Source organism: Uloborus diversus, chromosome 5 (assembly GCF_026930045.1).
Source record: "Uloborus diversus isolate 005 chromosome 5, Udiv.v.3.1, whole genome shotgun sequence".
Taxonomy (NCBI): domain Eukaryota; kingdom Metazoa; phylum Arthropoda; class Arachnida; order Araneae; family Uloboridae; genus Uloborus; species Uloborus diversus.
In genome coordinates, this window is record NC_072735.1 from 116,430,763 (window position 1) to 116,444,707 (window position 13,945).

The 13,945-nt window shown below is 31.2% G+C and overlaps 1 protein-coding gene across 1 annotated transcript in view; it reads left to right on the plus strand.

Annotated features, from left to right (window-relative positions):
- The window catches only part of LOC129222845 (kin of IRRE-like protein 1), a 554,018-nt gene that overhangs the window by 373,041 nt on the left and 167,032 nt on the right, over positions 1-13,945 (plus strand). The window contains exon 6 of the mRNA XM_054857396.1: positions 1,025-1,209. Within this exon, the coding sequence (XP_054713371.1) occupies positions 1,025-1,209 (185 nt within the window). The remainder of the gene's footprint in view (positions 1-1,024; positions 1,210-13,945) is intronic.

A 13,945-nucleotide genomic window follows, 5' to 3' on the forward strand; every position in this document is an offset into this window, starting at 1 on the left:
AACAAACTTTCCTCGCCACCTGCGGTTATTTAGAAAGTTGGCGAGTGTGACCCTCTTTTGCGACCTGCGTTCGCTATTGCCGCCAGGGACGAGAGACCATAGATGCCCTTATGTTTGGATGTATTGATTACAACCAGGATATCCGGATATCTCTGGATCTCATCAAGACATCCTCAGGACTGAATGTCCGGCCCCTTAAGATTAAGAGGGGTGAGAATGTATTTCCCTGGATGTCCTGTTTCCAAAGGTATCAATATTGACTTGGTGGACATTGCCAGTCAGTAAGAGATAGAGCTACAGACAGACGCACACAAGTTTTAATACAAGATGCATTTTCTTGGTTACCTCTATTAACTCCTTTGAAAAGATACATTCCAAAATCTGTACACCGTTATGTTGCATGAAGTTTCAAGTAGTAGTATATAATCCCCACACTGATAACGGTGCTCTAATAGAACAAGTTACCTGAATTTACATGCAGAGATTGTAAAAGAGATATAGAATTTCAATGTCTCAACTTTGGATACTTCCTTTTTCTTTTGGATAAATTGAAAGAAAATTTTTTCGTATTGTGTCAAGATTACAATGTCTTGGAGCAGGTGAACATGAAAAATTTGACATTGTAGTTATTTATTAAAGAATGAAATCACGTTTTCTTTTACACCAGAGTGTTTCTTTTTTATTATCTTCCTAAAATTAGTGCCCATGGTCCATCGTAAATATAATATTCATAAAAAATAAATGTTACTACTTTCACAGTACTTTCCGCATCTCTTCATTTTCCAAGGTTTTTTTTATAATTTTTTTTTTTTATTTTCTATCATTTCAGTCAGATGCTGAAATGAACTTAACATGTAGGGTTGTTGACATTTTTCTTAAACTTTTGGTACTATCAATTTTTAAATATTTAATTTTACATAACATTAAGTAATAATTCATGTGGAAATGTCTGTATGCATAAAAATTATCTTTTACGATCTTATATTTAAAAAATGTTTATTTTATATTCTTATTTTTTTTAAAGATACTCTTGGCTCCAGAAAATGGGAGGGGATCCGGTAGCTTGGCAACAAAGAGGACATTCTGCATTTCTACATATTCAAAATGTCACATACCAGTATCAAGGGCAATACATATGTGAAGCTACAAACATTATCAACGGGCATCAATATAAATCCACATCGAATGAAATATCATTAGATGTGACAGGTAAGATTTTGTTTTCTCTTTAAAAAATTTGAAAAAATTACTTGTCTTAACTGCCTTAGAATTCACAATTTAGCTGTAGTGCCTGGTTAAAAGCGGATGGAAGAAGCAGAACGAACAAATGTAGTTGCTTAAAACCTGCTTTTAAACTTGTTGATTGAAAAATACTTTTCTTCGTGTTTTTTTATTTTACTTATTATTATTAATTACTATTCTTTTGAAATTACATTAATATTACAAACTGTGTCTGAAGCCTGAAGGAGAAATGGAGTGTTTTACCTCTTCGGCTAATTTCTTTAATCACTGCATGGTGCCATATTCAAGCTCTAGAATTGCGAAAAAAGAACTAATTAATAATATTATTTCGATGTCACATTTTACATTGAAAACGAGGCTTAATAAAGTAACAACGGTAACGAATAAAAGCTTGAAAAAACCTTTTAGATTCACAATTTTGTGAATCCTGCACTAAACAAACGAACTTATAAAATTGAAGAATTTCACAATCTAGAATACAAATGGATAAAGAACCTAAGAATGCCACAAATAAAGTATGCTGAATACTGCTTTTTTTTTTAACCGTAATCGTGCTATAGTATTTAGGAATGTCAAAATATGTTAGTTTAAATAAAATAGTAGCATATGCATGCCGAACCTGAAAATTAAATAGCCAAAAAAAAAAAAGATAAAGTAGGGTCTGGTGGGGGAAAGTGGTCAATGGGGTAAAGTGATCATTCGTCAAATAAATGGCTATAGCTTGGAAATAAATGTTCGAATGAATGTGAAAATTTTATTGTAGAATAGGGCAGTTAGAAACTACATTTTGAACATAAAATTTTACAACTGGCAAAACTTTATTTGGTAAGAAAAAATATTATGTGTGAATTTGAAAAATTTAAAAATCTAAACACCTTTTTTAACTTGCTTGGTAAATTTTGTTTACTGGAATTATGAACAGATTAACTGCACAGATCGCTTCCTACATGTATCAAGAACTCTTACTCATTAGCAGTTATCTGAATCCATTTTACATAATTTTTTAGAACAGTTTAAGTAAGATGGGGTAAAGTGGTCATAATATTAGGTTTAACGAATATTGTTCTTCTAATGCCATTTAATCTTTAAGTATAAGACATATATAAATTAATTATTAATTCCATTTAATGTGTATTGTTTTTACAGTAAACGGGGTTAAATATACGAGTATATGCGTATGCATACGTATATATAGTCGTGTAGGCACGTTATATAAACGTATTCACATAAGTGCACCAATAAATACGTATAAGGGCATCTGCAAGTATTTTTATCTGCACATATATACATTCTATACATATACACACGTATTTCCTCGCATACACTCGCATAGATACGAACACTTATATACTCAGGTAGACACGTATATACGCGTATGTACTCGAGTAAACACTTACATACAAGTATAAAAAGTATACAGGGTAAGTTTACATTCTTGAGCAAATTATTAAAAGGTGTTAGAGGGGAGATAAGAAGGAAGAAACATAAGGAACATATGGTCAGAAACACAATGTTGACGCGCTTCATGCACGCAAAGCCAGGAACTGATGGATGCAAAATAGGTCAGAAATTTATTTCACAAAGACAATTTTACACAACATTTGAGGTCTTAAGAAAGTTTTAAAGCGATTGATGAAAATTTGCGGCCTCCAGCTGTTTTTTACATCCGTCGCAAATACACATCACTTTCTGTTACAATAACAAGACTTATGAAAAAACTTTCATCAGTCGCTGCGTCTTTGTTGCGATGCTTGTATTAGAGCTACTACAAACCGTAACTTTTAAGAACTGCTCTAAATATTTCTTCAAAACTAAAACTTTGGGTAAAATCATCTTTGTGCAACAAATTCGTGATCTGTTTTGCATCCATCAGTTGTTGACTTTGTGTGCATGTAGCGTGTCAGCGACCATAAGTTCCTTATGATTCTTTGCTTCTTATAATCCCCTATCAGACTCCTTAGGTTTTTGCCCAAGAGTTTGGATGCACTCTGTAGGCATACATGTATGTAAGGGTATATACTCGTGTATACATATATGTACTTTTCTCCGCACACACCCCACCACTTAGCTGTAAGCCTTAGGTTCCACCGTCCGGGGGGTCCACGTAGCGTGCGACGGTCGAATACATATATGTACTGGTGTATGCGCGTAATAGTACGTATATGCGTCTATACAAGTATATAATCTTAATTACACGTATAGATACGAATGTACTTGTGCTTCCATACATATATATATATATATATATATATATATATATATATATATATATATATATATATGTGTGTGTGTGTGTGTGTGTGTGTGCGCGTGAGTAGACACGTACAAAGGCGCAGTGGATGTAACCACGAATTAACTCGCGTATACTCGTTTATGTATGCATGTATACTTATATTTGCGTATATACGTCTACTATACACGTATATACTCAGGTATGCACGTATATACCCGAGATAAAAGTGCATAAAGGCATATGACGTTCGTTTATGCGTATATATTCGTATATACACGTGACACGTATATACTCGTGTAGACATGTATACACTCCTGTAGTAATCACGTATTCATGCCTATATACTCTATATACACGTATATACTTGAGTAGGCACGCGCATACACGTATCTGATACATGTTTCCCCTCATATATGAATGTGTTTACTCATGTTTACATGACACGTATATACTCGTGTATACACATATATACTTGTGCATATACTTGTAACTATAAAAATAACCGAAATATACAAATACTAAGGTTAATTATAATGGTTTTGGATCCATTTTTAACTATGACCACTTTACCCCATACTATGACCACTTCCCCCACCCCATGGGGTAAAGTGGTCATAAATACATAGGGAAATAAAAGTGTTATAAAACTACTTAAATGAATAATTTTTTTCCTGAAATTCAATGTACCATGTTTTTTAATAATGCAATGTAAAATAACAACAAAAAAAAGTATGAAGTGTTTAAGGAATTAATTGTATTTATTATCCACTTAAGTTGAAAACCTACGATTTTATGACCACTTTACCCCACCAGACCCTTACAGATTGAATCACATAGAAAACTTCTAAGACCACTATCAGTACAAAATTCACCTGTTTAAATAAAGGAATGTATACAGCCAATAGCAATTCTTTCAAGGTTTGTTGGTATGTTTAATAAATTTGAAGCTTACATAAAGGGCTTAATATCATGCAGAGTCGCAGTTAGTCCCTTACCCTTTCCTGGGGATTAACCCTCCCCCCCCTCTGGGTATGCACTCTCTTTAGGTTACAGGCTCTTCTAAGAGGCTCACCATCAGAGAGAATTGCGCCTTCAAACACCAGAACTCGCAAAATCCATTCTACACATTTTTGCAAACATTTTAGATCTTATTGCACTTCCAACAACAAAAACTACTTTTCTTAGCAAAATTTTGCCACCTTGATGCAATTACCTGATAGCTTTCTGTTATTTTAGTAATATACTATTCTGGAAAAGTAAATTTAGTAAAAGTTGAAAAATAATATTAGAATTTTGTTTTCAAACAATATTATAAAAGTTTCTTTTTCGCACGAAAACAAAATTTTACGAATTAATTTAAAACGAAAAACCCAATCTATGATTTAATGTTAAACTATTTTTCAAAACTATTTTTTTGGTGATTATTACAAATTAATTAAGATACCCAATTCGCAGAAGAGTAAGCGCGGTTAAAAATATGTTTCTGTAATTATGAAACTTTAAGAACATTAAAAGTAATACAAATGACCAAAACGTTTTCGTAGCAACCACATTATGACGAAAACGACGAGTTATAAATTCTCGTGACTAGCAGGCTTAATTCCTTTAGATAAATCAAGAGATGTACAACATAAGTGTTTTTTTTACGTGAAAAGAAATCTGAAACGAATCGTTCCTGCAAAATGCATATTTAATACTAAGCCCTGAATATCATTTTTCTCCGTCTTCAACTGCGTGACTAAAACCGTAACTGTTTCTTAAAAACTGTGAATCGAATGGAAGGAAGCTATAAAATTTAACGATTTGCTGACAGGAAGTGAAAATAATAGACGAACCGTTCTTAAATGACTTTCGATATTTTAATACTGAATTTCAAAAACACATTTTCTTGAAAAGGAGCTATCCAGAAATATCAATAAATAACTGAAGCCCTTTCAGAAAGGGTAGGCTTTTTTTTCTCTCTCTCAATGATTGATGTTAACTTTGGTGGACATTTTCCGCAACGAATTGGATTCGAAAAGTTTTCAATTACAGTAATTTTGCACCCCAGAGGGATCCTTTGATTTATTCTTCGTCTGAGTAACTGCAGGTTGTGGTCGAAATTTTCACATTTGCTTTTTGACAAATGGCAACGTTGTGGCTAAAAATGTTCCAATTCAGAAGAGAATGTCGTCGAAGGTATGGATGGAACATTTATCAAAATTGCTTTGAGAGTCTACAAATTGTTCCAACGAGAAAGTATGATAATCAAGAAGTTAATTTGTATTCTTTAATGTTTAGGTTTTATTTTCTGTTTTGGATTTTCTTTAATTCTTGCCAGGGACATCCTCTTTGAAAGAAACAGCAGTTGATGTAATTGTTGGAATTATGCAGTGTAATTACTCTTGTTTTAACTTAAATGGTTTCTATTTCAAACTGCCAAATAAATTATTTCGAAATTGAATGAACATTTTAGTGTTTTTATTCAGCTTATGAATTTATAGTTTTCAAGCAAACTGTTTAGATTCAATTTTCATGAAATCGCTGCAGAATTTAATATTGTTTTTGTACTGATAGCACCCTTTTTGAGATTACAGTTGCCTCTGTATTATAATTAAAATGCAGGTTAATAGATTTGTAGAGAGGTTAGTTATGCATTTAAAATGTTTTTTTTTTCTTTTTCTCGCAATCGTTATATTATATCTCGTCATCAAATTCTTTTTTTTTTTTTTAGAGGTTTATACTCGAATTTTACTATGCTTTTAATGTGCCCAAAAAGTATTAAAAACAAGATTTTCTTATACATCCCTTTAAATTTTAAATGAAATTTTACCATACATTTTTTTTTATGGAATGAAAATTTCTACCAATAAATTTTTCTGATTTTTTTACGTGAGATGTACTTTATTTAAACTTTCTAAATGAATTGGAATGTGATTTATTAACAATTAAAGGGTAATAAAAGTTAGGCATAGCATTTTTCTTTTGTTTGCAGGTGGTTATTTTGGATCGCCTTTGCTCATTTATAGGTTCTGTGCATGCACTTTGCTTTAATTTTTAGATTTTTCCAGCTCACTGTTTCCATGTTTTTCTATCAATTTTTCTTTTAATTTTATTTTCTAATGCATTTTTCGTCATTGGTTTCGATTTTATTTAATGTTTTAATTTTTTGGTCATATTGGGTCATATTCTTTTCCCATCAACAAAGTCATATAAATCATTTATTAAAATCATTTGGGTGTGAATTTTGAGGTATGTTTTTTTAAATTTTAGGATTTTATTTCTTGCTTCATTAATAAGCAAAATTTTCACAGAAAATCTCTATTTTTATGAAGAAAAAAATCCACACATTATTAAAATTTTTACAGTTATCGAAATAAAGTTTTAAAAGTACATTATAAAGAACAAACAGTTATATTTTTTTTAAAAGTAAACGCGAAGTATATTTGTTTTAAACAAAAATGAACACATAAAATATTCGAGGCCTCTGAAGTATTCTTGTGTAAACTGCATATTTGTTGAAAAATTTGTTAATTTTCTATGATTTTTTTCGGACACCCTGTATTTTGACTCTACAGTTTAAAAAATCGTTAATTAATATATTTAACGAGTTAAACTCATTCATTTTCCTTGAATAACTTGCTTCTAATTTAATTATAAAGTAAAATTCAAGAAAACTTTTTAGTTCCTCATTAATTTGATAATTAATCAAAATTAACTTAACCATTATGCGAAATATGCTAAAGATTGCAAACAAAAAATGTTAATGTTTTTAAATCAAGATGTTGTGCTTGGCAAATTCGTCCAAACTACGACTTTGACATATTCAGTCATTTCATGCCACATAAGCGAAAGACACAAATCCATTCTGATTTATAAAATGTAACATGAAAGGCTTTTGAGGGCCTTTGATAAATAATGACCATTTTGATAAATGATAAAACTGAAAAGTTTGCTGTTTCCAGCTCTACTCTGGCTTCTTGCTGCAATAAGTTTAAATGGATTTATTATTCTTCTGCTTTATTAATGGATTAGGTACCCTTGTGACAATTTTGTTTTAGTAAAATTATTTCGTTCTCAGTTTCTTGTTATTTTATTTTAGTTCATTTTAGCTGTTTCTCTTATTTTATAAATGAACTTTTGTCATAAAATATGATCTTCACAGAAACGTTCTGTTACTTTTTAACATGGTATTGCTCTGCTTGTATTTTTCACTGACAAAGCGCATTAAGATGAACATCTTCATTCTACAAAAGTGTTTGGGCGGGTGAAATATTAAATTGTTTTGCGAATAGAAACAATGTATAACTTTTTTAATTTCGGAAAAAAACCTATATAATAATATATCGAAAGAATGCATACTTATTTAGCATTGTTTTCAAAAATAGAGAGAAAAAAAAGTTTGAATACTGTTTTGAGGACGTATTACAGTGGCTTCGTTTTAGGTCATCATTTTTTTTTTATTTTGTTATTTTTTCAAATCCAATAATTTAAATCAAATGTCATTTCCCTTTAAAAAATATAATAAATGTCTTGAAAGGAAGCAACGTGTCTCAAAGTATTTCTTTATAATTTCAAAATCAAAAATGTAATATCATTGTAAAAGTGAAATAAATCAGTTTTCAGTTATTTAATTCAGTTTTCAGTCCTTGCACCATTTTTATTGCCGAATATCGTTACCAAACTATAGTTAAACTCTTAAACGTGGTTATCTATTATTGGACGAAATCATGTCAATAAAATTAATTATGATGAAGTTAAAAAAAACGAAATATATGTTCAGTGCAAAAACAATGATTTATTTATTTTCTACTTTCTTTCAACTACTTTTTTTTTTTTTAAATTTGTCCTCGAATTTTAGGCTTAGGGGACAGTTGGACATAACGAGAACTTGATGAAATATTTCATGACTTGTTTCACTATTTAAACAATGTAAATAAAGGTTATTAATTTATTACTAGCGGTACCCGCACGGCTTTGCCCGTAGTAAAAAAATAAAAGCTCATTTGGTTAGCCTGTATATTTACAAATAATGAATGATGAATTAATTTCTCGCCAATTTATTATGTTCATTTGCTCGCCCATGTTATGATAGTTTGCTCGTCCACGTTACGATAATTTGCTCGGAAAAATGTTCTTAAAATTGGAACCGAAAAAGAACAAAATAGAATTTTCGAAAAATCGCTTCGAGGTGCACGCCCCCATGCTACAAACTAATTCTGTGCCAAATTTCATGAAAATCGGCCCAAAAGTTCTGGACGCTATGCGCGTCACAGACATCCAGACAAATATCTGGACAGAGATCCAGACTTTCAGCTTTATTATTAGTTTTTTTTTTTTTTTTTTTGCATTCGATTTTTGCAAAGCTTATTTAGGTCGGGATATCACACCCAGAGAGAAACATTAAAAAAAGTGCCATGTTGCTGCAAAATTAAAGGATAAGACCTCATTTATTTCTCATTGTAAGACAGATGCTGTGAAAAATATCAATATCAACAAATTTATTTTATCATCATAAAACAAAATTGGAACTCAGGGACGTAACACTCTGACAGTCAAGCATTTATTTTCCACCCCTTTAGGTTATTTACTTCACTGGAAATAACATCACAAACATATTATAAACAATGAAAGTGAGATTTACTTAAATAAATTGATACAAATCATGATATAAGTAACACAATAAAACTTTTATTTAACTTCAAATTTACAAAATAAGCCCAAAGATTTAAAGTTTTTATGCAATTCTGTGACAATTTTTTTTCTGCTTCTTACACGGTTTTCTGTTAACGGGTTCAGGCTGATCAACATGGCTTTTACTTGCAGATTCTTTCATCATTCACGTTCCCAGATTCATCATTTTTTAAATAGTTTGTCTTTTTCTTTTTTTTTTTCCTTTCTTTTTTTAGTGTCAAAATTTGCCTCAGATGCACATTTCCAATGTATTTCCCTTCTCCCTTCTCTTCTGTTATACTCATGTGAACACTATTACTTCTATTAATTCGAAGATTGCAGAGTATTCGTTGTTTTACTTTAACGACTTTTTTATTCCAATTTTCGTCTTTAAGAAAAAAAATCAAACATAGTACATTTTTTAGCAATCGTTATTTGACAGTTTTCTTCCAAAATACTGTAAATAACTTGCATCTTTGATTTCTTTTAGCTGCAGGAAATAATTTTTAATGAAGGTCATCCTGCCGTGTCATCTGTCGGACATAATAACATACCAATTAAGCATGGCATCTATCCTTTTTGTCAAGGTTAATCCCCTACCCCCTATGCATGCCCCCTTAACCATGAACCCAATATGACCGCAATCAACGTTAAAAGTTTTCTTTTTTTTTTCGTGATACTTTCTAATTTTGCAAACAGATAAATCTGCAGAACGTTGGAACAATCATTTTTTTGTATTAATGTTCTTAAGAGAACCGACTTAGATCAAGCCAAGATAAATGACTTTGAAAAAATGTCAAGTTTTCTTTTAGTTTTAAACTATGAGTAGAAATGCAGGAAAATTATTATTCAAACCAATTCTTTGTATGTTACTGCTCCTGAAAAAAATGCCCCATACAATAATGTGTTGGTGCAATTAAAAGAGAAATAATTTACCATTGCTTAACTAGTGGCGGAACGTGTAAGCCTGAATTACAAAAAATACTTTATCTTTGCCAAAAAAATCTAAGTAAGTAGTGAAGAAAATTTTGTTTTAGCTTCAGAAATACTTTAAAGCATAAATCATTGCTATGTTTTTCTTCCTTTTTCCAAGCTTTGAATCGAGTTCGTGTGCTAATAATTACCAGAGAGTAATTAATAAGAATCATTCAAATCTCACGAGTAAGTAATACATTTATGAAGTATTTCTTAAGATCATAACACAAAGAATTAAATTAATGACTGTATTAGGTTCATATATTTTCTACAGTTTCTTCACAAGCCTCAAAAGAATACAAACTAATTATGAGCAAAACTAAATTAAACTTACAATGTTTACCAAAACGAAATGCCCCTAGGATACCGTGATTCATAATAACAAAGAGATAGTATAAATCCATTAATGCACCTGCTTTACTTAGCGACCTGCTTTCTGCTTGTAGTTGCTTCGACCAAAGCATAAAACGTATTATCCATTTGCAACAAACATAGCGTGCAAATGCATTTTTCATTGTGCTTCATAAATCAAAGTGGACTATGTTTTCTTTCTCTGTTCCCTTAAAAAGGAATGTAAATGACATTGTTAAGAACGTTATGGGAGAATGCTAATGGAAGGAACATTTTGCTGTTGAATTTATGGAGGATATATATTATGTATATTAACTCTTCCTTTTGAAATGTTAGGATTAAATACTTGACGGTCGTGTTTTAATTATGTTCAAGTTGTTACCATAGTGGAAAAATTCCTGACAAATGCAGTTTACATGTATGCATCAAAAACTATATGTGTTATTAATGTGCTATAAATGTTATTTCTAGCTGTCAGGAGACAGAACAAAATGATATAATATTAAAGTGTCATTCTATTTTAAATCAACAAATTTTCAAAAAAGTTGTTGCATCACCATTTTTGATTTTGATGAAAATTTGCACGTGCGCTCCTTTCATTTCTTAGACCTCAAAAAAATATATTTTTTATTTTAAAAAAATTTACCCTTTGATATATAGGCCTATTTTGTTGTTGGCAACGGCGAAAATAGGGCATTTTGATGCTTTGTCTTATGGACAATAACTTTTTTTCTATCAAAGCTTTTGAGCTCAAACATAGCTCATTGGAAAGCTAAGAAAAAGATCTTTACATATATGGTATCAATAAATTTCAGATTTTAAAAAAATACCAATTTTTTCAAGGTCAAACTTTGAGATGAAAAATTATTTTTTTATCACTTTTGAAAATTAAAAAAACCATGAAGGGTTTAAAATAACCAGCCCTATTTTTCATCATATATTTATATGCATGGCTAATTATTGTATAAAAAAATTGGCTTGTTACTCCGCCTCCTTTATGAGATATGCTCCCCAGAAGTTGCAAATTTTCAAAAAAAATCCAATTTTCAACGCTAAAAAAATGCATGTAGGGGGCCAGATAAAAAATTTTTTATTTGTGGTATTTCAAGTACTTTTTACCAGCTTTCTAACAAAATAAAAGTTACTTTGTTATTCAAAGGTGTTTGGCAAATATAAGGGTCTGAATTTTCAAATAATTGCACTGAAACAACGAAATAATTTTTCACTTTTTAATCTTAGTTTTTTTACTGAAATGTAATTATATAACTTATTCTTTGCTTTAAATGGTTAAAAAAAAGACTTGAAGAGTTGACGTATTGTATTTGAACTTTAAAAAGACAATTTAACATTTTTAACAATTAGGGACATAAATCTTTCAATGTTATTTTCTTCAGTATTTTGTCTCACGGAGAAGAGTTGATAAATGTTCACTCATCACAGGTGTGATATTGTGACCTCTTCCTTGTGCAGACCATAGTTCGGATGCAATCGAGATTTTTAATATGTCTTTCAACTGAACCCAAGTTTGGTCATTTTCACTTGATTTTTTAAATGATGTTCCAGGCCCTTTAGGATGAAAAAGTGGATCCTGTATTCTTCTTCTACATTGAATACTTTTACTTCCAACTCTTCTCCTAGCCACCAGTCACTATCATACATACAGCAAATATAATATGATAATTTCGATCGTATTCTTGCTTTTTGTTCAGCAGGTTCGTCTTTCATGACCTGAAAAAATTTTAAATCTGAAGGAACAGACGCGCGTCTGACATGAATGATATGTCTGTTGATAGGGATGTAGCAGTGAAAAGACAGTTAGGGGTAGTGGTAGTGATGCTTTATATCTTTTTTCAAGATTCTTTGCTACTATGTTAACATCATCACAGGAAACATAGAAAATTGTTAAACCATTAACATGTTTGGTTCAATAATCATGTACATCTAATGGATTTAAGGTTTGATTATTAATTGGGCGCTGTAAACTAGCCTTCCGAATTGGCTGTTCCACCAATCCCATTGCATGGGCCTTTCCCATGGGACTTTGCAAAAATATGCCACTCTGCTTTTATACCAAAGTCCTCTTCATGGTGGTTGAGGTTAATGAAGTTCTTTCTGTTTTTATATTGAGCAGCAGACCCATCTGAAAAGTAGGTTAATTTTGAAGCTGAAGGGTGGTTTGCCTTAATTTTTTCAACAAGGATCTTTGCGGTAGTGTTGTGAACCAGGTAATCACTTACAAAGCAAAAACTTTCAGCTTGAACATTTCCATTTTTTTGCCAATATACAACAAAAGGATGAAATGTGCATTGAACACCTGGCCAGTGATAGGTGTGGACCTCGTCTTGGACAACACAAGAAAAATTTTCTGAGAAGTCTCCAAGCACCAAAACTTCTACCTTATCCAAGGGTGCCCATATGGTAGGTGGGGTAAGGACAAGCAGGGGCTCAACCGCCCCCCCCCCTTAGAAATTAGAACTTCCTTGCTTTTAGTACTTTAGAACATTTCTTCTTTTTCCATTAACGAGTAAGTTATTTTTAAAAAAGTTAAATTTCACTAACTCTAATTGGTACTGAAATCGGTTTCTACAGGGAAAATATCCTGCTAAACCACGAGGAAAATATATAAGCCACCCTCACCCCTTAAAATTTTGCCTGTGGGCGCCCATTCCCTTATCCAGAGCGTATTTTTTTGATTTAAAAAACTCTGCTTGCTTACTGTCAATGAAATGGTGGCTCTTCAGGTGTTCCCAATTTTTCATAACACTTAACCAAAAATTCTTGCAAGGGAAGCGCACATTTCAATAAAAAACTAAGATTAAAAAGTGAACAATAATTGCATTGCTTCAGTGCAATTATTTGAAAATTCAGACCCTTATATTTGCCAAACACCTTTGAATAACAAAATAACTTTTATTTTGTTAGAAATCTGGTAAAAAGTACTTGAAATACCACAAATAAAAAAAAAATTATCTGCCCCCCCCCCCCACATGCATTTTTTTAGCGTTGAAAATTGGATTTTTTTGAAAATTTGCAAAATTGGGAGCATATCTCATAAAGGGGGCGGAATAACAAGCCAATTTTTTTTATACAATAAATAGCCATGCATATAAATATATGACGAAAAATAGGGCTGGTTATTCTAAACCCTTCATGGGTTTTTTAATTTTCAAAAGTGATAAAAAAATAATTTTTCATCGCAAAGTTTGACCTTGAAAAAATTGGTATTTTTTTAAATCTGAAATTTATTGATATCATATATGTAAAGATCTTTTTCGTAGATTTCCACTGAGCTATGTTTGAGCTCAAAAGCTTTGATAGAAAAAAAGTTAGTGTCCATAAGACAAAGCATCAAAATGCCCTATTTTTGCTGTTGCCAACAACAAAAATGGCCTATATATCAAAGGGTAAATTTTTTAAAAATAAAAAATATATTTTTTTGGGGTTTAGGAAATGAAAGGAATGCACATGCAAATTTTTATCAAAATCAAAAAT